The 26453-nt window shown below is 45.4% G+C and overlaps 1 protein-coding gene across 7 annotated transcripts in view; it reads left to right on the top strand.

Moving 5' to 3' along the window:
* The window catches only part of MEGF11 (multiple EGF like domains 11), a 345431-nt gene that overhangs the window by 218215 nt on the left and 100763 nt on the right, over nt 1-26453 (top strand). For all 7 annotated transcript variants that reach the window (XM_083411873.1, XM_083411869.1, XM_083411871.1 and 4 more), the window contains 3 exons: nt 1215-1351; nt 10615-10827; nt 16327-16501. In XM_083411873.1, coding sequence (XP_083267999.1) covers nt 1215-1351; nt 10615-10827; nt 16327-16501 — 525 coding nt within the window. The remainder of the gene's footprint in view (nt 1-1214; nt 1352-10614; nt 10828-16326; nt 16502-26453) is intronic.

Raw genomic sequence — 26453 nt, 5'->3', positions numbered from 1 at the left:
ATTACTATTTATTTAATTTGAATACTACCCTTCATCCGTCAATCCATATCTTACAATGTAAAAATAGAAAATGAGAACACACAATACATGGTGCCTAAAGGTATATAATGAAGGCACCAGATGAGTCTCCCTGGGGAGAGCATTCCACAAATGGGGAGTCACCACAGAAAAGGCCCGTTCTTATGTTACCACCCTCTGGATCTTTCAAGGAGAAGGCACATGAAAAATGACCTCAGATTATGATCGCAGGGTTCTGGTTGGTGCATATGGGGAGAGGCAGTTCTTGAGGTATTTGAGGCTTTATAAGTGAAACCAGCACTATGAATTGGGCCAGGAAATGAACAGACAGCCAGAATCAATGTAATATACTCAAACTGTCTTGCTCCGGTGAGCAACCTGTCCACTTAATTTTGCACTAGCTGAAGTTTCTGAGCCATCTTCAGAGGCAGCCCCATGTATAATGTGTTGCAGTAGAGGTTACCAGAGCATAGACAACAGAAGTTAGGTTATCTTTGTCTAGATAGGGGTGTCAATGGGTCACCAGCTGTGGCTGATGGAAGACAGTGTGCATCAGTGTGCCTTCTGAGTGGTTGTGTACACCTAGGGTGATTCCCTCTCCCACTCAGAACCCCTGGCCTCATCCAATGAAGAGGGGGAACCTGACCCGACGGTTGTGGCAGTGACAACATGGCTTGGCAGGGTTTCCAAGCAGAATTGAACCCCATAGCTTCTCAGTGGTAGCAACTACTGGTAAAAATTGGGTGGTTCGTGTGGCATATGAATGGAAGGCTCAGTATGCTTCCATGTCCTCTTGCATTCATTCATAAGTCCATTCTGTACCATTACTGCATGAATCTGCAATTTTTAAAAAGCACATTACTTTGTATTACTTTGTATTACAATTCACATTACTTTCTATGTATTCCTTGGCAGAACAGACATTTATGAACACAGTTTACCCTAACGTGGTCATTTCGCATACATTTATCCTACATTCTCATATGACTTCCAAACTAAAATATGCATTTAATATATGTACATACTGGTAAAGTGGCAAGCACTTTATTAGATGGCATGAAATGCAAAGCACCTCCTTTAATGCACATCTAAGTACAATGTGTTTGTTTGTTTGTTTGTTTGTTTTTCTCCATGTTAACCTGAAATGATGTTAACCTGAAATGACTGTTTTTCTCTCTCTGTCTCCTCCTACCTAGGGCTTTGTATGTGCCCAGCCGTGTCCATCAGGAACATACGGGGTTAACTGCAGCCAGGATTGCCCATGTCATAATGGAGGGCAATGCGATCATGTGACGGGGGTTTGCCTATGCACTGCAGGTTATATGGGAGACAGGTAGGTATGGAGGTAGCAGGTAGAAAACGTCATTCTCCTGTGTGTGGATTGCCAGTTAAAACTCTTTCAACCCAATGAAACTTCAATTAGCAAAGTCCCATTGTCAGAGATGGTGAACCTCAGGTCCAGGGGGATGGCAAATGTGGCCCTCAAGGCCTTTCTGTCTGGCACTTGGGCTCCTCCCCAGGTTACACCCCACCTTGGCCCTGCTTGCAGTTTCCTTTGTGCCTGGCTGGAATGAATCCTTGCATCCTGCTAATGCTTTTTACTTACCTGGATGGAGGATGCAGCGAGGTATGTGAGTGTGAGCCTACTGCTCACAGGTAAGGTAAAGGGACCCCTGACCATTAGGTACAGTCGTGACTGACTCTGGGGTTGCGGCGCTCATCTCACTTTACTGGCCAAGGCAGTAGGCATACAGCTTCCGGGTCATGTGGCCAGCATGACAAAGCCGCTTCTGGCGAACCAGAGCAGCACACGGAAACGCTATTTACCTTCCCACCAGAGCGGTACCTATTTATCTACTTGCACTTTGACATGCTTTCGAACTGCTAGGTGGGCAGGAGCAGGGACTGAGCAACGGAAGCTCACCCCGTCACGGGGATTCGAACCGCCGACCTTCTGATCGGCAAGTCCTAGGCTCTGTGGTTTAACCCACAGCGCCACCCGCGTCCCTATGCTCACAGGTAAAATTGGCATTAATTGCTGCACCTACTTTTGCTCCTGGCAAGATGTATGAACCCTTCCCCTGCCCCCAAAAAGTCTAACAAATACAGAGAGATGCACTATTTAAATCAATAAAAAGAGAAAGCAAACATTTAACAGTATTTGAGTTATTTTAAACTTTTACATTTGTTTCCCACCTTTCCTCCAAGGATCTCAGGGTGGCATACACACCTTCACTGCCTCTCCACTTTATCCTCACAACAACCCTGTGAGGTAGGTTAGGTTGAGAGAGTGTGACTGGCCCAAGGTCACCCAGCAAACTTCATGGCCGAGTGGGGATTTGAACCCTGGTCTCCCAGGTCCTAGTCTGACACTCTAACCACTAAGCCTCGCACCACACACATATTTTAAGCACACGCCATACATAACTTGATAAGAAAACAATGCAAAAAGAAAACCTGCAAATCCTCCCAGATGTTAAGAGTACAAAGGCTCCTGGGTCTTGTTCAAGCCTTATTCGTTTTGACAGAAGGAGCTTCAGATCCCATAGAGAAGTAAAAAGTCCTAGCTGGAGACATTTACATATATCTCTTGAAGTCCTTGCAAACACATGAATCAGGTCTGGCCCAATAGGTGTCAAATATAATTCTTCACACTAAAGCTATTTCAAGAAAACTGTTTTAAAAGGGGATTGAGAAGATTTTCCTTTGAAAGTGTCAGTAATGGAATCCGATAATAAAGAGCTCCTTTTCCTCGGAGGATAAGGCTTTGATCCTGTGTACGTTTACCTGGGAGTAAGTCCCACTGAATTGAACAAGGATTACTTTTTAGCAGACACATATATTTATTCATTTATTTATTAAAAGGTAACTGTTAGGTGGATTTGTAGCTGACTGGCTGAACCCAAAGAGTACTCATTAATTGCTCCTCATCATCCTGGGGAAAAGTGGCAGGTGGGGAGCTATTTTTTCTAGAAAAAGAGGTGCTGGAACTCACCATGAATGCCTCTCTCATTCTCTTATAATGGCAATGGCGCCCACCTGAGAGGTGCCGGAACTGAGTTTATATTTCTGTTTTGGGTTGTACCCAATGTTCGTCCTACTCGTGTGAGTAGGCCTATTTAAATTAAAGGACATGATGAATTTATCACCCTTAATTTCAGTGGGGCTACTCAGAGTAGAATTTAGTCAGCTACAACCCATTGATTTTATATTGGGGGTGGGCCCTGTGCCCCTCCTCACTTGACTCACCACCCTACTCATATCATCCCCACATTAACCCCTAGAGCCTCCCCTTCCTAGGATTCTGACGAGACACTACAAATCCTCCAATGGGGACTATAAGACGACAGCCTTACATTTTTATGTATATAGGAAGACATGGTGTACACTGTAGATTGAGATTTTTTGAAATCGTAAGCTGTTTAGAAATGCTTTTAATTAAATAAATAAATAGTCATGCACCCCATTGCTTTTGCTGAAATGAGACACATTCTTTTTTTTATAGCTAGATCTTATCACTTCTATAATTTTTTTTGGCAAAGCTCCTCCATTTTTATTACAGCTTGGATGGTGTGGTTTTCCTTTTTTTTTAACGTCCCTTATAAAACATAATGGATTAAATTTAATTTAATTTAGATATTTGCAGCAATAAACTTGAATGGGGAGATCTCTCCGTGTTTACAAGATATGCAAATGAAACACATTTATACCAATTAATCCCCTCAAGAGTAAGCACTGCATTTCTCCGTTTCCCATACCGCACTCCAGCATTTCTAGATGGGAGAGTGGACTGTTCAAAGCACCTGAGAGTCCCAAATGATTTATTTCTGTAGACCAGCAATTCCTGACTTTGTGTCTTCCAGGTGATTAGTGGACTACAACTCCCATCATCCCTGTCTATTGGCCATGCTGACTGGGGTTGATGGAAGTTGTAGTCCCACAACATCTGAAGGGTACCAGCCGGGGACAGCCATTGTAGACTGACATCAACCTTTCATTGATCTTTGAGTGAAGGTCCCCAATAGGACCACTATAATTATCAAGGGCAATGGCGAAACTCTTATCTTTTCCCCAAAGAGAAACATAAGCTCTATTCATGCTTTCAGAAATGATACTTGAAGGCATAAACTAGGATGTGGGAGTGGGTGTACCCACTTTGCCCCCAACTTTCTACACTGAGCAGGCTAATGTCTTCAGGCTGGTCTGATTCATTGGCCTAGGAAAAGATTGACTGACCAGGTGTTGATTTCAGCCAGTGTGGAGCTTTCAGCCAGTCTAGGAGGTGAAAGACCAGGATTCAAATCCCTACTCAGCTGGGGTGCTTACTGGGTGAGCAGCCATTGCCTTTCGGGAGAAGAATTTAGGAGCTCAGAAGTTTGCTTCTCCTTTGCGATGGGGTTTTACGAACTACTGAAGATTGCATTTGTCCTTGGATAACTTTTGTCTGGCCCCTGGAACTCTTCCCAAGCCAAACTTCTTGCTGGCTCTACACCCCAAGTGTGTATGCCTGGCTAGAATGTGTCTCTAAACTCCATTAATGCTTCCTCCTTGACTGAATGGCAGCATAGAGAGGGGCATGTCAAGCATGTGTAGAAACTAGCCAACTGTACAAAGGTCTAACAATTGCTCCACCCACCACTGGCACATAGGACTGGAAAGTTGTCCAGAAGGGAATGAAAATATTCTCCATCCCTGAGTTCACCCTGGATCCCGAAACTGGGTGCTGAAGCCAAGCCCATTGTAATTGCAGCTTTCAATCCTGGTTCAGCTCATGATGGGCTGCTGGTTCACTTTTAGGACCAAAAAAATAAATAAATCCTTTTTTTGTTCCTAAAGTTGTGACTAAACCGTTCTCAATTAATTTGAACAATGGGACCAACCAGCCAATTTCATTTCTGTCCCTATTGCTCCCTGGGCTTGATGGGCTGCAATAAGATTCCTCTCCCCCATCCCCCATTCTGGGTGAAATAACGTGCGGGTGACCTTTTAAATAAATCAAGGAAATGTTCCTGTTAATGGGTGCTCTTTTACAACAATCCCTTCCGGATCCCCTTTCTAATACTCTTCAAAGGTAATCTGTATTAGCCTACAGCATACAGTCCTGCAGAAGAGTTAATAAAACATGTATTTTTTTTCGATAAATATTTGTGGGGAAATAGCTCGGTCACAAAAGCCTGTGGGAGCTGAATAGCTCCCTTTTCTTTCTCACTTTTTTCTGGTTCGTGGAGCGTGCCTGTGCATTCGGAATAACTCAACAAACGCCAAGTTGATAGCGCCAGATAACTTCCCTGCTGCACTGAAATTTACGTGAGCTGAGCATCCAATGCAAATGCTTTCATTGTGGACCCCAATTATTGGAAGCCACAGTTCTGGTAGAAATACAGCATGTGAAATCAGTTCCCAAGTCTTGCAGCCAGCAAGAAACTGTATTTGAGCTGCGGAATTGCAAGATTAGAATCTTTTATGCAGGGAGGACAATTCCCCCAAATCTCACCAATTACAGCGAACAAGTTTATTTTCCTTGCTGTTTTGTTACCCGTGAGTACTCCATTATGATATTTATAAAAACATGATCACCCGAGTTTTTAAATGCTTGCGGTTTCTTGGGTGCCATTTCGATTCTTTCCATTGGACAAAACTATTACCACTGACGAGAGAACGGGTTGGCAGCACAATATAGCTCCTCTTGTGGCATCCTTAGATCAGGGGGTTGGGAACGTGTGGTCCTCCATCTGGGTTCCACTGCCACCATGGCCGGTACTTAGTGCATATAATAATAATAATAATTTATTATTTCTACCCCGCCCATCTGGCTGGGTTTCCCCAGCCAGTCTGGGCGGCTACCAACAAAGATAAAAAATACACTAAAATGTCACATATTAAAAACTTCCCTGAACAGGGCTGCCTTCAGATGTCTTCTGAATGTCAGGTAGTTGTTTATCGCTTTGACATCTGATGGGAGGGCGTTCCACAGGGTGGGCGCCACTACCGAGAAGGCGCTCTGCCTGGTTCCCTGCAACTTGACCTCTCGCAGTGAGGGGACCGCCAGAAGGCCCTCGGAGCTGGACCTCAGTGTCCGGGCAGAACGATGGAGGTGGAGATGCTCCTTCCCCCACAGGATATCTGAAGGGCCACAGATTCCTCACTCTTGCTTCAGAACAGGCCTGGGGAACTTTCAGCCTGCAAGCTAATCTTGGTCCTCCAGGAGATGCAGTCTGGCCCACAAAGCCATTCACACACACCCCCGCCGCATGCCTACCTGTCAATCAGTGGATGACACTTATGCCATCAGCTGGTAGGAGAAGAGAAAGAAGCACTTTGCCAGCCCCAAGTGCCATGCTTCCCAAAGTGGCTGTTGCCCAGTTGGGAACTCTGCTTAAGGGATTTTGACAGATGGGTGGGGCAAACCACCTGTCTAGGTTTGCCCATGGGGCACAACCAGGTAAAGATATCAACTCCCTTCCCCCCCCCCACGTCAGAAAGTTCCCCCACCCTTGTTGTGGAAGAAACAAATATTGTTTTGTGCATGTAACGTGTTTAACAGGGCATCATAATGTTTAATACGTTGTGAAATTGTAGCTATTAATTCTACAGCTGGCACATATATTAACCCAACCCCAAATAATTGTGCACTTATTAAACTTCAATGGCACTTATAATAATGCGGCTCTTCCCAGATAAGAAGGAAGCCATGTAAAATAGAACAAGAAACATGACGATGGTCTAGTCGCTTGTTGAGTAATTTAATTGAGCAATGCATCTGGCTGCTAATGGTGTTGCAGGCCCATTAGATTGATACGTTGCAAAGTGATGACATTTTCTGCAGCAAGTTAATTCCTACAGCGATGATCCTTACATTCCAAAGGAGCCATTATTGGTTTCTTGTGGCATAAAATTCATTTGCAGGGGGGTGCTTGATCTCCAGATAAATAAGTTGGTTAAACAGTTAGGAGAGCGGTTGGGTTGGGGGCAAGAGGGTAGCTAATTATGTAAATAGATTAGGTCATCGATGTTTCATTTCTAGATGCTCTTTCCCACTTGGTTTCATCTATAAATATAGGATGATATAGTACGGTATTGACTACTCTATTCATCTTGCGGAGTATTTTACATTTCTGCTCAAATCTGTAGGCTGCGCTTGGAAAGCGAGCTCTCCAGACATCTCGCCATGCTTTCGGGCCTGCCAATAAGATCTGCAAACAGAAAGCAAGCATCTGTGCTTTTAAATACCAGTGTGGCAGGGGAAATGGTTCTTTGCCTGCCTTTAGTGTCATAAAGCTGTATATGCTTTCTAGACTACGCAGGCAGGGAAGCTCCGTCCTACCTCAGCGTTAGCTGAAACAACACACTGCAAACTTTGCAGCAAGGAAAGTCTCAGTGGTAAACAGAAGGGATGCAAATCAACCGGCATCAAGTGGTAACCCAGGGGATTGGCAAGCTTTGGGGGCACATGGGCACATTTGCAAACCAGAGAAATTGTGGCGGTCACCTCACACATACAGACTGCTATCAAGCACCCTCAGCCAACGGTTCCTTTCAGCAATAGAATGCTTCTTTCGAACTTAACTTCAGGTCTTGTCCACAATATACATTTAAAGCACTATGATAAAACTATAAACAGTCATGGCTTCCCCAGAAAGAACCCTGGGAGCTGCAGTTTGTTAAGGGTGCTGAGAGTTGTTAGGAGACCTCTATTCCCCTCCCAGAGTTACAGTTCCCAACATGGTTTAGCAATCCTCCTTCTCAGGAAACTCCGTGGATTGTACGTTGGTATGGGGGTCTCCGGGATGCGGGCGGCACTGTGGGTTAAACCACTGTGCCTAGGGCTTGCCAACCACAAGGTTGGCGGTTCGAATCCCCGTGACTGGGTGAGCTCCCGTTGTTTGGTCCCTGCTCCTGGTAACCTAGCAGTTTGAAAGCACGTCAAAGTGCAAGTAGATAAATAGGTAACGCTCCGGCGGGAAAGTAAATAGCGTTTCCGTGTGCTGCTCTGGTTTGCCAGAAGCGGCTTAGTCATGCTGGCCACATGACCCGGAAGCTGTATGCCAGCTCCCTCAGCCAATAAAGCGACATGAGCGTTGCAACCCCAGAGTCGTCCGCGTCTGGACCTAATGGTCAGGGTCCCTTTACCTTTACCTTTACCTTTACCTAAGGGGGTCTCCTAGCAACTCTCAGCATGTGTAAGAAACTACAGCTCCCAGGATTCTGTGACAGAAGCGATGACAGCTGATGTGGCATAGTAGTACTATGTTATATTAGGAGAACTTCCTTGCAAAACTGTGTGCACGAAAGTGTAAATATTAGGAGAAAGGCACTCTAAAGTTCTGGTGAATTTTCAGCAAGCTGATGCTGAAATGTGGCAAACTGAACTTAAGCCTGGAAAAATAAGGCACCAAAAGAAACTGAAATAGGCAGTTTTGCACGTCCCTAACTGCAGATGTGTTGCAATAGCTGTTCCACTGAAAATAACTGAGAATCATTGCCGTGTAAAATCTGATGTAAGAATATACAGCAATGGGACGTTGTTTGTTTCAGGGGGGGAAACATATTCAGTGGAGCCAGCAGCTGCAATAGCACTTTTCCTCTTGCATCAACCAATTTCATTGCCATTCCCCTCCCGCTTTCCCAGGCAAGCATTGCGTGTTTAAATCCTTTCTCCCTGATCATCATATTTTAACTCTCTCTGGTGCCGTCTGCGAAATGACCCACAAAAGGCATTTAACAATCTCCTCTCTGCGTGGAGGTTACAGTAAACATTTTAATCAATGGCAGGATTAAATGAATGCTGATTGGGCAATTTCCAGTCCCTGCTGCCCATGCGATAAGACTTTATTAATAATACGACATAGTGGTCCTTCATGGCAGATCATTTCAGACGAAGATGTGAGCTTCTTGCAGGGTAGGGCAAGTTTCAGAACTCAGGAGGTGGCTTAGGCGCCGATCCCTTGCGTGGCACTGTGTTGCAGCTTCTCGAGTAGGAGCCTGGCTTTACTGCTGGAGGAACCAGTACATTTGCGCTGCCTTTTATCAAGATCATGGTTATTAGTGGCAAAATCGGGGGGGGGGGGGGCTACAGAAAAATGCTTTGGCATGTAATGCCACTATTCAATGTTCCAGGCTGCCAACCAGACCATTTCTACATTCATCTATGGCATTTTCTTTTCATCCTCTCAAAATACATATTTAAAAAGTGTATTTTTATAAATTCAAATGCCAAGACCCATAATGCAATATTTGAAGAAGTGTGAACTCCAGTACGTTGCTGTTTTCCAATATGCACATTTGTCTGAATAGGTCATTTTGTTTGGGAATTTGAAAAGATAACAGTCCTCCAGCTTTCCTAGTCTCAGTTTGGACAGAGGGGAGCTCTCAGAGGAGAGCATTGGCATATGACTTTAGGGCATGGACAGGATGATGCAGGAGCTACTAGCTATGGTGGCTATGTTCTGCCTCCACTGGTAAAGGTAAAGGGACCCCTGACCATTAGGTCCAGTTGCAGGTGAGCAGAGACTGAGCAACGGGATTTCACCCTGTCACAGGGATTCAAACCGCTAACCTTCTGATCAGCAAGTCCTAGGCTCTGTGGTTTAGCCCACAGTGCCACAAGGCAGCTTTAGAAAGCTTGCTGTTCCTTGCTGGCCTGTTGCTCTGGATCTAGTCTGTTCCTTGTCAACATCACCACCTGCACAGAACTAGAACATGAGAATTGGCTTGCTGGGTCAAGCAAGAGGATCTTGCTATATTATTGGTAGCCATCAAGCTGGATTGATGCACCAACCTGATGCACCTGGAAGCTCGTAAGAAGGGCATAAAAATGACTGAAGGAAAACCTGTACATGTGAAAAAACGAAGAGCCCTGCTGGATCAAGCCAAAGGCTTATCAACCCAGTGTCTTGTTCTCACTGTGGCCAATCGGATGCCCATTGTCCTATGCCAATGAGATGCCCATGGGAAGCCCACAAGAAGGTGCTGAGTGTAACAGCAGACAGCACTCTCCCCACTTGTGATTCCCAGCAACTGGCTTTTGGTGGTCTAGGACTTGCTGATCAGAAGGTCGGCAGTTCGAATCCCCGCAATGACGGGTGAGCTCCCGTTGCTCGGTCCCTGCTCCTGCCAACCTAGCAATTCGAAAGCACGTCAAAGTGCAAGTAGATAAATAGGTACCACTCCGGCGGGAAGGTAAATGGCATTTCCATGTGCTGCTCTGGTTCGCCAGAAGTGGTTTAGTCATGCTGGCCATATGACCCGGAAGCTGTACGCCGGCTCCCTTGGCCAATAAAGCGAGATGAGCGCCGCAACCCCAGAGTCGGTCACAACTGGACCTAATGGTCAGGGGTCACTTTACCTTTTCCTTTACCATTGGCCCATCTAACTCAAAACTGCACACCTTGACCAGTGTTGGCTCTCCAGAGTTTCAGGCAGGGCTCATTACTGGTCCTATATGGAGATGCTGGGACATTTTGCATGCAAACTGCCGCTGAGCTACAGATTTTTATTGGGCCTGGTGCTGTTTAAACTTGACTGGTTTGCTAGAAGCTCTCCCATGTCTCCAGTTACATTGAGCCTCTACCTGCCACTGCTTCTTCTCCTTTGCAGATGCCAGGAGGAGTGCCCTGTTGGGACGTTCGGCTTTCAGTGCATGCAGAAATGCAACTGCGAGAACCGAGCCAAGTGCTACCACATCAACGGGGCCTGCCTGTGCGACCCAGGCTTCAAAGGGATCCATTGCCAGGAGCGGATGTGCCCTGAGGGATACTATGGACTGAAATGCAACAAGCGGTGTCCTTGCCATGTGCCAAACACAGTCAGGTATGTGCATCATGTCTCTTGCTAGCTGAGAGTGATAGCTAAGAAACAAGAAAGCTTCTTTTGGGAAGGGAGTGGGAAGGAAAAGATGGAGGAGTGGATTTTTTTTCTGGGCAAGTCCAGTGACTCCATCTCCAGCATGGAGCAACTCCTGAACTTGGTACAAGCAGTGATGCATGTTTGTTGAATGTGGGCAGTGGAAGAGCCCATTGCTGGGCTGAGGAACAAAATGAGGAATTGGCGGTATTTGCGCGGGTGGCACTGTGGGTTAAACCACGGAGCCTAGGACTTGCCAATCAGAAGGTTGGAGGTTCAAATCCCCGCAACGAAGTGAGCTCCCGTTGCTTGGTCCCAGCTCCTGCCAACCTAGCAGTTCAAAAGCACGTCAAAGTGCAAGTACAGTGGTGCCTCGCAAGACGAAAAGAATCCGTTCCGCGAGTCTTTTCGTCTTGCGGTTTTTTCGTTTTGCGAAGCAAGCCCATTAGCGGATTAGCGCTATTAGCGCTATTAGCAGTTTAAGGGCTATTAACGGCTATTAAAGGCTTAAGGGATTAGCGGATTAGCTGCTAAAAGGCTATTAGCAGCTTAGCGCTTTAGAAAAAGGGGTTGGGGAGTGAAAAAAATTCGCAAGAATCGCAAGACATTTTCGTCTTGCGAAGCAAGCCCATAGGGAAATTCGTCTTGCGAAGCACCTCTGAAAACGGAAAACCCTTTCGTCTTGCGGGTTTTCCGTCTTGCGAGGCATTCGTCTTGCGGGGCACCACTGTAGATAAATAGGTACCGATCCGGCGGGAAGGTAAACGGCGTTTCCGTGCGTTGCTCTGGTTTACCAGAAGAGGCTTAGTCATGCTGGCCACATGACCCGGAATTGTACGCTGACTCCCTTGGCCAATAAAGCAGGATGAGCACCGCGACCCCAGAATCGGCCACAACTGGACCTAATGGTCAGGGGTCCCTTTACCTTTACCTTTTACCGCCCATGTGTGGTGTCCAGATCCTGAACATCAGAGAAGATAATGGGTGAAAGTGTTTTAAAAGTTGATTAATTGATTGATTTGTAAGCTGTCCCATAACACAGTTATTTGTATGGCTTACAATATTATTATTATTATTATTATTATTATTATTATTATTATTACTATTATTATTACTATTATTATTATTATTATTATTATTATTATTATTCCCTGCCTGTCTGACTGGGTTTCCCTAGCCACGCTGGGCAGCTTCCAGAACATATAAAAACATAATAAAACATCAAACATAAAAACCTTCCCAATACAGGGAAGCTAACCAAAACATACATTTAAAGTATAACTTCCAAATTAAATAAATGCTACAAAACAGAGCACAAAGATTAAAGCCACAGGTTTGAAAACTGAGAAGTAGACTGCACAAGCGTTTTTTTAAAAAAAGAAAACTTGGCTGAACAGAGGTGTCTTCGCCTTGGGATGAAAGGACTACAAGAATAGTGCCAAGCAAGCTTCCTTGGCAAGGCTGTTCCATATCCCTCTCCTTGCTGACTACTCCGTAGAGGTAACTTGGTAGTCTTAGTTCTGTTGTTCTCTACTTTTGCTATGGCTCCTAGCAGTGCTATTTTCTAGAAAAAGAGGTGCCGGCAATGGCACCCATCTGAGAAGTGCTGGAGCTGAGTTCCCCTGAGTTCCTGCTGAAAAATTGTTCTGGCTCATCATCTGCCCTTCTGGGGAAATATTAAAGTTTTTGAATAGTGCAAAAGAACCCACGTGGCAGGCTGTAAGTCTTCTAAACAAACAGACTGTAGTGTCATATGCACCAGAGCTTGGACTTCAGAGCTCATTCCAGGCACAAACTCTGTATCAGCTCTCATGTGAGGCTAATATTGTCCTGCTTGAATAATTAGCATTTATATAAAAATATTAATATTGGTGCCAAACCTCTATAGAATGGATACTCTGTCTTTAGCCTTTCTCCCCATTTAAAGTCATCTGATAAGACTGCCATCTAGATGGATAGAGACTGAGCTTTTTCAAAGCAAGACTTTAAATTTAATGGGGGAAATGCCCCTCTGAACATTTACTCTCCCAAGAGAATATTTGCACCTTGCACTGCTTCTGATCTGGCCAGGTTGTTTCTTTGCCTTGGCTTTCTTTTCCCCCATCCCATCTGTTTGTACTGTCTTCAAGCATTCTTGTCTCCAGATGGTATCTGCTCCTCTTAATAAATGAGTCTAGTCTCTCCCCGTTGATAAAAATCTGTCATTCTACTTGGTCTTATCTCAACCACGGTGGAACAAAAGAGATAGCGGCAGGCAGAGATCCGTAGATGTTATTTTCATTCATCCCATTGGCATTTCAGCTTTTGACTTTCCAAGCAACTCTTCAGCAGCTTGTCAAAGTTTCGAGACAAAGGGGGCACCTAAGCTGAGAAAGGAGAGCTCATCTTCTCCGAAAACAGCCTTGTGGCTATTAAAATGTAGGAATTTAATCAATCAATCAGTTAATTATACCACCCTTCATCTGAAGATCTCAGGGTGATTTACAGCATAAAAATGCAAAATAAAAACACAAAATGCATAATAAAAACAAGAACAAAACAAACGCATAAGCCCCCCAACTCCCACATGCGTTCAATTCCATCCATGAAGTTGTACAGTACTAGCATTCCCACCTAAGTTCTCTTCCTTAAATTATGTACAACCAGTTCCCAGGGTTCTGGCCCATTCTAGCCATCATGGCACCCTCCAAATGCTCTTGCACAACAACTTCCATCGGGGATCTTGAGAGCTGTAGTCCAAGAGTACGATTCCTGGACCAGGCTAGCTTGAGCACAATTGATCATGCATTGGCAACTTCACAGCTGGGTTACTGCAATGCACTCTGTGTGGGGATAGCCTTGGGGTTGGTCCAGAGGCTGCAGCTGATGCAGAATGTAGCAGTTAGGTTGTTTGTGGGGGCAAAGTACCACCAGTGTATATCACTTTGCTTGCAGGAGTTGCATTGGCTGCCAATCTGCTACTGGACAAAGTTCCGTGTGTTGATGCTAACATAGAAGTCCTTATACAGCTTGGGACCGGGTTGCTTGAGAGACTGCCTTACCCCTTCCACGCCCAATAGATTGCTGCAGTCTGTGGGAGACTTTCTCCTGTAAGTTCCAAAGATTTCAGAAGCCCTTTCCACAGTAATGTGAAAGAGCAGGGTTTTTAGTGTGGCTCAGCCTGTTCTGGGGAATAGCATTCCTGTCGAGATATGACAGAAACTCACTATCTGCACTTTCCAGAAACAGTTGAAGACATTTTTGTTCTGAGAGGCTTTCCCAGCAGATAAATGGGTCTTTGCAGGGAGTGTCTTATTTTAAACATATTTGCTGTTTTTGTGTTTTTAGCTGTTTTTAATTATCTTATGCGCAAATCACCTTGAGACAGTGGTTTAGAAGACGATTAATAAATACATCATCATCAACAACAACTGCTTCATTGCTTTCAGGTGGTGGTTTAATAAATCAATAATAATAGTAATAACAGTAATAGTAATCATAATAATAAACAGCTAGAGGGCACTACATCAGCTGTCCCTGCTGTGGTGTGGCCAAACAATATAGGATCAAGATCCACAGACAGGAGTAAACACGGCTTTCAGTAGCTCTCTTGCTATATCAGTGATAGGTAGATGTTGGAATAAGGGCAAAGCAAAGAGAAGGTTGCATTAAGTAAATAGCACATGAAATCGCAAACAAAAATCTTCCTGGGAAGCGAGTTTGTGCAGGGGAGAGTGAGAAACAAAAGACATGGGGATATCACTGGATGTTTAGTGGACTTGAAATGGGAGAGGGACCCTCGGTCTGTTTCTGAATGCAGTCAGTTTGCTTTAACTCTATTTTCCTTGCAGTTTGCATCTCATGCAGCCCTTGTTTCGGTTGGGACATATCTTTTACCATTCATGAAGTGTTCATATTTCATGAGGAGATTTTGGGGGGGGGAACCTACCCCTCTTTTTTTATTTATAAAAGACTCCGCCTTGCGGTTGAAATGCTTACCGGATGCCGTATTTTTCAATTGAATTGTAACAGGCCAATTCAGATTGCTGGGAACATATATTAGTTTTGAAAGATTTAATTTAGCTTCCCAATGCAAAGCTGGTTGGAAATGTACGGTTCTGCGCGCCAGGAGGAAAAACGCAAAACGAGGGAAGCTAAACTATTTCTGTGCTGTTTAGTTTTCTGTTCCCATTACCTGAAGATTAATAGATGCAGAGATGGGGGGGGGTTGCAGTTCCAGCTTTTTTTATTACTTTTTCATCTAAATGTTAAGAGGTGTGAACCGAGCAGCGTATAATTCCGAGGAGTGCTTTGTCAAGCGGAAACCTGGTGATTTTTTTTATTAAGCTGATGAATTGTTTTAATTAGTTACCAGAATCCTCCGAAGAAGCACATGACAGCTACAGAACTTGGCAAATTTTAGTCACAACATTATACACTAATCGCTTCTGCTGATAACAAAACAAAGGCGGTGAGGGAGGGAGGGGAAATTAGGAAAGCCAAAAAAATGTTTTTTGGTGAGGATTCCACATTGTACTTCTGTCCCAGATTGTCAAGGAGGGTCTCTTCCAACAGAGAGGGTGTGGGCGAGACAGTCTGTGTGCATAAAGCAAGGGTGGAGAATTTCAGACCCAGGGAAGGGATGCGGCCCTTGAGGTTTGTCTATCAGGCCCTCAGGAAGCTTACTTAGGCTGAAGCCTTCCACCAGCCCTGCTCTGCACCCTCCTTCAGTACTTTTGCCAGACTGAAATGTGTATTTGGACTTAATCGTGCCTCTTGCTTGTCTCGATGGAGATATGGGCAGGATATAGAAATCTCTGGGTTCTTCATGACTGTAATGTAGCTTGCAGTCCAAAGCTAAAAGCCACAGCCATTGCCCAGCCAACCTTTTCCCATGGCACGTGGCCTCTAGAAGGCCTGAGATGGAATTTGGCCCTCAGGCTGAAAAGGTTCCTTACTGCTGGTATAAAGGATGTGGACATAGCATGTTGTTGTTGCTTAGTCGTTTAGTCGTGTCTGACTCTATGCTGCTTTATCTATGCTGCTTTTGTGGTCTCTGCTTGTGTGTCTGCCCAGCCCTTAGCTTTCCTGTGTGCCAAGCACAATGGTCTCTTGCCCTCCATTTCCAGCCAATAGCACAGAGACCCTCTTACCCCTCCCCTCACTCCCTCAACAGTATCTGAGGTTTTGTCCAGCCAAAGTGGCCTTTCACTTCCACTGTGGAAACAGTCAGCACTCTGTTGTGGGCAGATATCCTCTCATCTCCCATGTAGCAGAAATGTTTGTGAGCATTCTGTGGCATCCGACAAGCTCAACTACCGGCTGTAGGGGATTTGATGTTGGGAATGCAGATAAGAGGCGTCTTGAGAGTGTGTGTGTTTCACTCAGTTATCCGTGCCCTGAAATGATGCGGTTTAATAATCAGATGCCTTCTCTTTCCCCTTCCCACTGGTGCTTCTCATTAATACCTGTCTCTCCTCTTGTCAGCTGTCACCCTCTGTCTGGAGAATGCAACTGCAAAGCCGGCTGGGCAGGACTCTACTGCAATGACACCTGTCCTCCGGGATACTACGGCGAAAGCTGCCAGCTTGCCTGCCGCTGCCAGAATGGAGCAGATTGTGATAGTATTACAGGGAAGTGCTCCTGTGGCCCAGGATATATGGTAAGCCCTGGAGGGGGGGGCACATTTCGCTTAAGTGATCAGAACACTGGAGAACTTTCCCCTGATATTGTCAATTTTTTTTATTCCAGCTCAGAGTTCTATCTGAGCCCCTTTGGAAAGGAGAGGGTGATAAATATGGAAAGCTAGTAATGGCAGGAGCAACTGTAGAAGCAGCCTTATACTATTGGTCCCTCTAACTTAGTATTGTCTACACTGGCCGGCAGCAGATCTCCATCTTTCCAGACCTGCCTGGAAATGCCAGGGATTGAGCTAGAGACCTTCTGCATTCAGAGCGGGTGCTCTGCCACTGAGCTATGGCCCTTCCTTGTGGCGTATTTCAAAACATAGGAATCTAACTTCTACCAAGTCAAAGCATTGGTCCATCTAGCTCAGTACTGTCAACACTGACTGGCAGCAGCTTCACAGGGCTTCAAAGAGAATCCTCATCCTGGAAATACCAGCGACTTTCTGCCACTTAACTGCAGCCTTTCCCCAAAGCTCTGCTTGTGTTTTCTATGTTTGTCTGTTGCTGTTTTAAATCTGTAATCAGTTTTTTTACTTACATGTTGGCATCCGTCTCTCTAGGGAGACAGTGGAGGAGCACCTTTGGGGGTGAGGTTAGACTGTTGGGCGGTTGCAGTGCCTGCTGTGGCTGTAGAGACCAATGCAGGAGAGACATGTATTGTTGCAGCTGGGGCAGATGAAGGCATCCAGTTGTGCTGCTGCAGATGCATCATGGCATTTTTTCTCTCTGCGTTCTGCCCAGTGGTCATTCCTCCTCTGATCACTGCTTCGGATACAGTGGTGCCTCGCAAGACGAAAAGAATCCGTTCCGCGAGTCTCTTCGTCTAGCGGTTTTTTCGTCTTGCGAAGCAACCCTATTAGCGGATTAGCGCTATTAGCGGTTTAGCGGCTATTAGCGGCTATTAAAGGCTTAAGGGATTAGCGGATTAGCTGCTAAAAGGCTATTAGCAGCTTAGTGCCTTAGAAAAAGGGGGTGGGGAGCGAAAAAAAATCGCAGGAACTCGCAAGACATTTTCGTCTTGCGAAGCAAGCCCATAGGAAATTCGTTTTGCGAAGCACCTCCAAAACGGAAAACCCTTTCGTCTAGCGGGTTTTCCGTCTTGCGAGGCATTCGTCTTGCGGGGCACCACTGAATGTTGTGCTTTGGGTAAAATAATTATTGGGGAGGAAAGAGGTTTCTGATTATTAAATTGAATTGTGCTGTTATATCTGTGGGGCCTCTGCAAAATTCTGCATCTCTGGTCTCCTGTTTTCAATCAAAGCAGATAGAAGAAGATGGAAAGTGGGTGGGAAGGACGAGGTGTGTTTTTTGGGGGTATATAATTTTTTTTGTGGCTGTTAGCTGGGCTAGAAGTGAGCTCACTCGGTCACAGCACATAATGTTCCTTTGTGGGGATGGGGGAGGCAATGTTGTTTTAGTGAAAGCATTCAAGCCATCCTATATGCCATTGAATATGTGCAAGGGTACCCCTCCATATATATGTCGCTCCCTCTTGAGATACCAGTTCTAGGGGCTTCCGCTACCCACTTCTCAGCAGCATCGGGTGGCAATCCCATAATGCCGGTTGCTTAGCAACTCAGACTGCACATCAAATCCAAGCCACGTGCATCACTGGGCCGGAACATAACCAAGCACCAACTGAACAAATGAGAATGATTGTCTGCTGCTTAAGATCTTTCCCAGAACCACAAATTACCATTCAGCTCCAATACACCAGGTGTAAGAGAAGCTTCTAACTCTCCACATCTCCAGAAAGGAGAGCTGTCAGAAGAGTCTGACTACCAAGGAGAGGGACCAATGTTTACTTTTATTGGGTCTGTCCCATTTCTTTAATGTTCCTATTTTAAACAGGGACCTGGCCCATAGGGCGGTGACATGCTGCAGGACATTCTCAGTGGTGGCCCCCCAGCTGCAGAACTCCTTCTTGATGGAGATCCAGTTGTCCTCCATGTATGTTACTTTAGGTGGCTGCTTAAGACCTTTCTTTCAGGCCTTTGGGACATGTCTGGATGGGAGAGCCTTCTATCTGCTGCCCATCATGTTGCATTTTATTGTTTTTCTGTATTGTTGCTTTTATGCTATTTTTTCCTGGATTAGCTGCCTTAGGCTCTATTTGGGAGGTGGGATATGAGAATCAAATAACAGCAAAAATAACAACTTGTTATATGAAAAGTGGAGGGGCATGGATGTTAGAAGCTGACACACACATACCCTGCTACCTAGGCTGCCCATGCTCCACCGCTTATATGTCTGTGTTACCAGGATCACTTCTGGTATCTAGATGGCATGCGGGTGATCAGCTGCTAGGAGGGGAGGTACTGTATGGTGGAACCAGATGTCAAAGAGAACAACAACTACCAAACTTTTAGAAGACATCTGAAGGCAGCCCTGTTTAGGGAAGCTTTTAATGTTTGATGCATTACTGTATTTTAATATTTGGTTGGAAGCTGCCCAGAGTGGCTGGGGAAGCCCAGCCAGATGGGCGGGGTATAAATAAATATTATTATTATTATTATTATTATTATTATCATCATCATCATCATCATCATCCTCATCATCATCATCATCTCCCTTCTGGTGTTAAATGTAAGTGTTGCTCATAGGACCTCCCACTTTGGTTCTTTTTGCATATGTTTATCAGATTGTCAAAATAACAACACGTTTGTTTCAAGGCAACATTCTTGAAAAGGTTGATTAGGCTCTTCTGGCCCATTTTGAAAATAACGTTTCATCTCCCACTAAAGAGCTTTCTCCGCACTGACATTTAAACAGCTTGGTTATTGAAGATAGCACCATAATCACTGGAGCATATTTAGGCATTAGTATCATTGCGCTCTCATAATATACAATAATCTCTGGCAATTAGTCCAGGAGGGGTTGTTAAGCCTGGGAATTGCTAATTTATTGTGGTGGAAGTGTGTTTGTCATGCATAGGATGAGTCGGAACACAAGACATCATCTTACACAGAGTTACTGAGCTGTCAGGAACTGCTAACTCTCAGAGCTAGAATTAGCCACGGCCTCTGAATCAGAGGGGACCCCCAACATTTCCCATGATCAGGGGGAGACAGAGGGAAACCTTGAGATTATTCCCCAGGACAGTGTGCCACCCAGGGAACTGGTGGAATTGGGGAACATTAAGGGCCCTGAGTGCACTCATCTGACAACTCTGCATCTCCCCGCAGCCACCACCATGTCTTCAAGAACAGTGGTGGCAATGAGCCCCAAAATGAAGTTCGGTCTCAAGGGCAGCACAAGGCATTCCATCCCAGAGATGGTTGGGATTAGGGATCCATAACTACACTAGGAAAGACAGGGCAGCCAGGCTGAGTTCTTGAACCCTAGGTTGTTGCCTGAAAGCCACTGTTACAGCAGCTTCCATAGGCCTGCTCCTAGCCCAACAGTCTTGGTCCATAGCTCCTTCCATCACTACTAAAAGGCAACAACCCAAACAAGACGATGGAAGCAGGCTCAAGACTGCCCCAACCAGCTCTGTGCTGGATCAATGTCAGGACTTGGTTGGAGCCCGGGAAGCTGCATCAGAGCACAGAAGCAATAGTTCAGGACCATGGACAACAATCTTGTAGCTGGGAGCAAGTTGTCTCTGCACTGGCTTTCTGCAACAGCCAGAGCTTTATATACTGGACTTGGATGACCCAGACTGAATTACAATGGTACCTCTGGTTACGTACTTAATTCGTTCCAGAGGTCCGTTCTTAAATTGAAACTGTTCTTAACCTGAAGCACCACTTTAGCTAATGGGGCCTCTCTCTGCTGCCGCGCTGCCACCATGCAATTTCTGTTCTCATCCTGAAGCAAAGTTCTTAACCCGAGGTACTATTTCTGGGTTAGCGGAGTCTGGAACCTGAAGCATATGTAACCGGAAGCGTATGTAACCCAAGGTACCACTGTACCACCTTTTGGTTGATTCAGACCTGCTAGTTAAAGTGCCAGTGTCCTTTGCAGCCATTGGCTTCTCATAGATGGTGTGCTTTTGGCAGTGAAGACTTGATCTTTGGATGCTCTTCAGGGCTTTCTTGATCCTCTGTAATATCCAAGTCCATAGGCCAGGGGACAGGGAGCTAGGTGCAGAATATGGTGCTGGTAGGTCTATACAGGATAGAGCTGGGGAGGGGATTCATCCCCTCTTCTGAGGTACTAATGATTGGAGACTCTGAGACTGATGACTCAGAGTTCAGGACCACGGTACCAGCAATCTGCTGGACAGCTTCCCTGGCTAAGGTGATTGGAACAAGACAAGATTGCTGCAAAAATAAGAAGAAGGAAAAAAAATATGTAAATGTTACAGAAGACTCAAAGTGTTGGCTCCCAAAAACGGTTGCTTTTCATTACCATTTTTGAAAGTCATCCCACTGCTAAAGTTGTAATAATCCCCATTGATTGCAGTGGATTTGCAATCCATATGCCCATGCATCTCTTTCCAACATCCTGGAAAAGGGCATGGGTGAGTGGCCAGCTGGAATCCTGAACAGGAGCACTCTGTGCCACAACATTTTGTTGCAGGTTCTACTTGTGAGAGCCTACCAGCCCAATCCTTTTATATCCCACCAGCCGGATGAAGTGGTACAATCCACTATATCACCTCGTTCTGCTGCATGTACGGGCTTGCACCTTTCAGCTGAAATCAACACACCTCTCAGCCCAAATCCTCAAAGTATTTATTGACTTCCCTTCAGCTTTCCCGGTTAGGTTCTTGCTCTTCCTCTACTGTGTTTCTAGTATTTGAAAATAGCTGCCCAACCCAACTGAGCTGTTTCCCCCCCAGTAGCAGTTGGCTTGGGGCAGCAACATGCACTTAACCTCCCAACAGTTGCAGCCCTGCTACTTACTGGGAAAGAGAAGGGGAGGGACGAGGCTGTGGGGAGGTTGGCACAGTTCAACACAATGCATTTGCATCATGCCAACCTCCCTGGCACCTCCACCTTTTCCTTCCTGGTAAGTATCCGTAACTTGTTTATCCCAAGCTCAGGTGAGCATCACTGCTCCACCGCACAGTCTGCTGTGGCTTTTTCCAAAGAAACAGAGTGTTTGCTTTCTTCCTTCTCTAATTGTGGTGTTATCCAAGAAGCTGCCAACATTTCAGTGGCCATGACATGCAACTGTTGAAAAAATAAAATAATGAGAGAGAAATAAAATAATCAGGTGCTGTGCAGCAGGCTGACCTGAAAGAGGATCTTGTTTGACCATTTCTTTCAGGAGTGTGACACCAAAGTCACAAAGCACATCTCAGAGTGTGTGGGAGTTTATAAAAGGGGATAGCGCAGAGGGGTAGCCTTGAGCATTTCATATCCTGGGTAACTTATCTACAAAAGGGCCATCGCCCCAACGTATGACCAAGCAGAGTTGGATTCTGCTGTCAGCAAAGCCAAGACGACTGTGAATGGCACCAAGAGAAAAGAGGGGTGGGAGGGCAATGCTGCCTTTTTGTTCAACGGACCAGCATCTATTTTAAAATAGAAGAAGCTGAAGAAGATGCAGCTGCGAGGAGGGGAAAGTGATTACAAGCAGATTTGCACCTTTATCAAACACACACAGCCTTCTGTGCAGATCCTTCCTTAGTTTCCTGACCAAAGCATTTAGGGTGAAATGGGGTTCTTAATAGGCACAAATATGCCTTTGGAAGAGGCATTTGGAGAGAAAAACATCCTTGGTCTCCAGATGCCTCTGCATTCCTAAGTGTGCCTGAGCTGAGTTTAGCAATGAGAGGTCAGGAAGTTCAAATGCTTCTTTTCTTTAATTTTGCCCTTGCCAGGTAAAGTTCAGGTTTATGCTGAAATGAGGTCAGAATCTGCCTTCCTGCTAGAATAAATTCCAATTATTTTCCTATTGTACTTTTTAAACAGGGAGGGTGCAGCATCTTTTGACTGCCATAATTGAGGGGGGAAGAGAGGGGGAGAGCAGCCTCTGCATGACAATGGGGTCACCTGTAATTCAATTCACAAGTTTAGATTTTAAAAACAACAGTCCCTGATAAACATTTTGGAAGACTTGGGGAAGGGCCATAGCTCAAGGGTAGAGACTTGACCTTGCAAGCAGAAAGTCCCTGGTTCAATCACCCGCAAATCCAGATAGGGTTGGGGGGAAATGCTGCCTGAAACCCTGGTTTCCTGCTGCCAGGCAGTGTAGACAAAACTGAGCTCAGTTGACTGGTGAGCTGGCTAAGTATGAGGCAGCTTCCTCTATTAATAATGTTACTTGGGTTTCAGTCCCACAGACCTATCATATAGCCTTGGGAAAGTAGCCTTTCGTCTAGTTATACATGGCATAAACCTTGGCTCATGGTTAGGGAGGAGAAAGCGTAACCACAAGCCCTGGTTGGGACAACATGCTAAGCCAAACTGCGACTTAGTTCAGTGCAGAATGACTCCTCTCTGGGAATCCACACATTCATGAGATCCCAGTAAACCATGGCTTAAATTTATGTGTTGTGCAAACCAGACCATTATAACTCAGCCTCAGCTCCCTGCACTGATAAATGGGAAGTTGAGTGCCTCCTTGCCTGTGAAATGAAGTTGAAAGCAGTCAAAATTTCTCAAGAGCTTTTAAGAATTAAAAGTACTTTCCCCCCTTAAATAAGGAATACTTGAAAGAGTGTCTCTACACATATTTGCTAGCTCTGTAACTGAGATTGCTGCTGTGTGGTGGGTTAGGGGTGGACCTTTGTGGTTCCACCAATAGGGGCTGTCCAGCTGGCTGCAACCTCTGAGAGGACTTTCTCTGTTGTGGTGGAAATCTGTGGAACCTCTTAACCCTGAAACTGCATTCAGGCACCTTCAGTGTGGAGTTTTCAGTGTCAGCTGAAAATGCGTTTGGGACATCTTGATCACAGGTGTTTGCTGTCTGTCCAAAGTTCATAGGAGCTGACATAAGTTTTCAAATTTTGGAAGCAGGAGTTTCCAAGTATACCAAGCAGATCAGCATTAACTGAGATGCTGAAGAACAAGTTGGATGCTGTGTAACTTTAAGGAGCATCTCAGTTTTTCACGATTTATTTATTTATTTTAAAGCATTTCTATAAATTGCTTAATGATAGTTCGCCTGTTAGATGATTGGCAGCCAGTGCATCCTGGTACTGGCTGTAACATTCTGCACCAGCCGCAGCTTCCAGACCAATCCCAAGGGAGGCCCCACATAACCTATGTTACAGTAGTTCAGCCATGAGGTTACCATAGCACAAATCACCATGGCCAAGCTATAGATGCTATTGAACAGACTTGGACCAATGTCCAAGAGTCAGGAGCAGAGCTGCTGCAGAAACCTACTGTATTGTCTTTTCCAGGATTATAATGTCTTTCAGAGGAGGAAAAAACCTCCAAACCCATGAATACTGGAGTTACATGCTCATTTATGCCACTGCAAAGCAACAGAAATATATTGTTCGAAGGTTTTCAGAATACATCACCAGCAAGACCTTAGGGCTGGGATTTTCTGTTTGCTTCTGATTTTCATTCCTGTAATTCTGTAAAATGTCAAAAGGGAGGGTCTGGTTCATTAATTAAGCATAGCATGAGACTGTGGGATTCTTGACCTGCCTTGCAGGGAAGACTTGCAAAGAACCTCCAGCGCTCACTTGTTAGCTCAGAGCATCATTAGATGTGCCCTTGAAACATGGCTGGTGTGTTTTCACTGCTCAGCCCACAACTAATTGCAACTTTCTCAGAGAGGATCATTAGTAAGATGCTGAGTCAACATTCACTGGTGGCTCTTTGTTCCTTTCTCAGGACAGGGGAGCCTCAGGCACCTCTCATTGTGTTTTTCTTTTGCAGAACGCACCTGGTTTTGGATTCCTTGGTTCTGCTAGGTGTTAAGGAAAGATAGAAGTAGGGACTAATTCATCCTATGATGGTCTCCGCCTACTCAGGACTTTGCATTGATAAATATCACTAATTGGGTCTTTGTACCTTCCAAATTATTTTGAGAGTCAGTGTGGTGAGTTGGTTAGAGATGAGAGCAGCCAATATGGTGCCCTTCCATCACTGTTGTTGCGCTACAACTCCCATCAGTCCCTCACATCATGGTGCTGATGGTGATTTAATTTCTATACCGCTCAATATGTTTAAAATATCTATAAGTGGTGTACAGAAAACTGAAGCAACAACAAAAAATATTACCAAAATACAGTTACATATAAAAACATGATATTAATGCAAAGTTACTAATATTATCAACCCCAGCCAGCAAAGTCCAGGAATTATGGAGATTAGTCTAGCAGAGTTCATGGCTGAGGTGAGGTTTAAACCAGAAACTTCCCATACCACGTCTAGTTCTTAAGCCACTCTGCCACCTAAGCACTTCCAAATGAGAGGCCTGCTCTCAGTTCCAGAATTACAGAGTTGATTCTCTCCCTCTCTCACAAGGGGGAAATAAACCTTGGTGACTCACATGTACCAAGCATACTTTAAAGCTGGCTGTCAAACGAGGTGCCAACATGAATAATATATGGGGGGGCAGGTAAGCCCTGCCCCATATGCCCATCAACTGGGGGGGGACTCAAATATTTAGTTGTGGGGGCCAAAGGGACCTTGGCCTTTAGGAGTTGGCTCCTGTGTTGTCTTGCCTTAGTTAGTGCTGATAGGCTTTGGTGGTTTTACCTGTATTTTGCAGGTAACTCTAACCCCATGATAGCTAACATGGTGCCTAGGTATTTTGGACTGCAACTTCCATCCACTCCTGCCAGCATGTCAATGGGAAGGAATGGTGGAAACTGTATTCCAGAACACCTGGACAGCCCCAGGTTGACTACCTCTGCTCTAAACCATTGGAATAGCCTTCACTAACCGCGTGCCCTTCAGCTGTTTTGGACTGCAAGCCCCATCAGCCCTGGCCTGCATGAGGGCACAACTGGAGTGCATGGAGTTGGCAAAGACTGTGTTAGAGCAACCTGCACCACCAGCTATACCTAGTTAAACCACTTTAGCTGTGGGAAGCTTGTAATGCAGTTGAGTTCTTGGTTGACATGATGTCCTTCCAGCGATTGCCACCTCAGTGAGCCCCTCGTGTCGATACATCATAGCGAGGTGACAGAACTTCTATTGCTTTAACGAGTTCATCTCTTTAAGCTCCAATTTGTTGAAGACCTGTCCACTTTTATCGAACTCAGAGTGGTGTCGAGCAAAACTAGCACTTCATCACCAATACGAAAGGATTTGATATGAAAGGAGTCAACCTGACTTTCTCTTCCCTCCGCACACATACACACACACACACCTGTTTTGACAGTTTGGGGAGATTGCTCTTGTACAATATGAGGATAAAAATGTATTTTCCAGGACAGAATAATTCCATTCCCATCCCCCTGCCGTGTTCAGACAGCAAAGCCATATGTCACAGACGTCCAATAATAAGATTATCTATGATCCAGAAGGGATTTGAAAGGAGCAAGGTTTTCAAGAGAGGAGTGAACTTCTAGCTCTTGAACCTAGTCTGAATGTTGTCTGGTGGACAGGGGGGAGAAAGTCTTTGGGACACAGTATGCCAGAGGTGGGCGTGGCCAGAGCCAAAGTGTGTGGAGCAAAGCAGGAGTCTTTTTCCTTTGGTGTACAGCCGGGCCCCATCCATGAAGCAGTCAGAAGTGGGCTGCACCCTGAGAGGCGGAGGAGAAGCTGCCACCCAAAGTGGCAAGACGAGCAAGAGGTTAGTTGGGAGGCTGCACCTCCCACCACCTCGCCAGCAGCAGCACTGCCACCACTCCCCACACCATCATTCCTGCCCCACTCAGACTGAGGCAGTGCCCATGCTACTGCCCCCTGCCCGTCACCCCTGCCAAGTGCCTGGCACTCAGCACTCACCACTGCCTGGTGCTTGCTGCCTCCTGGTCCCTAACCCTGAATGCCCTATTGCATACTTTTGTTCTCCCAAAGTCACCCTCCTTGACTAGAGTTTACGTAGCTTATAGAATTGTAGAGT

The sequence above is a fragment of the Podarcis tiliguerta genome (assembly GCF_965153285.1).
Source record: "Podarcis tiliguerta genome assembly, chromosome: 14".
Classification (NCBI taxonomy): domain Eukaryota; kingdom Metazoa; phylum Chordata; class Lepidosauria; order Squamata; family Lacertidae; genus Podarcis; species Podarcis tiliguerta.
The sequence above is the reverse complement of the archived record's forward strand: the minus strand, read 5'-3'. Positions and strand labels throughout refer to the sequence as shown.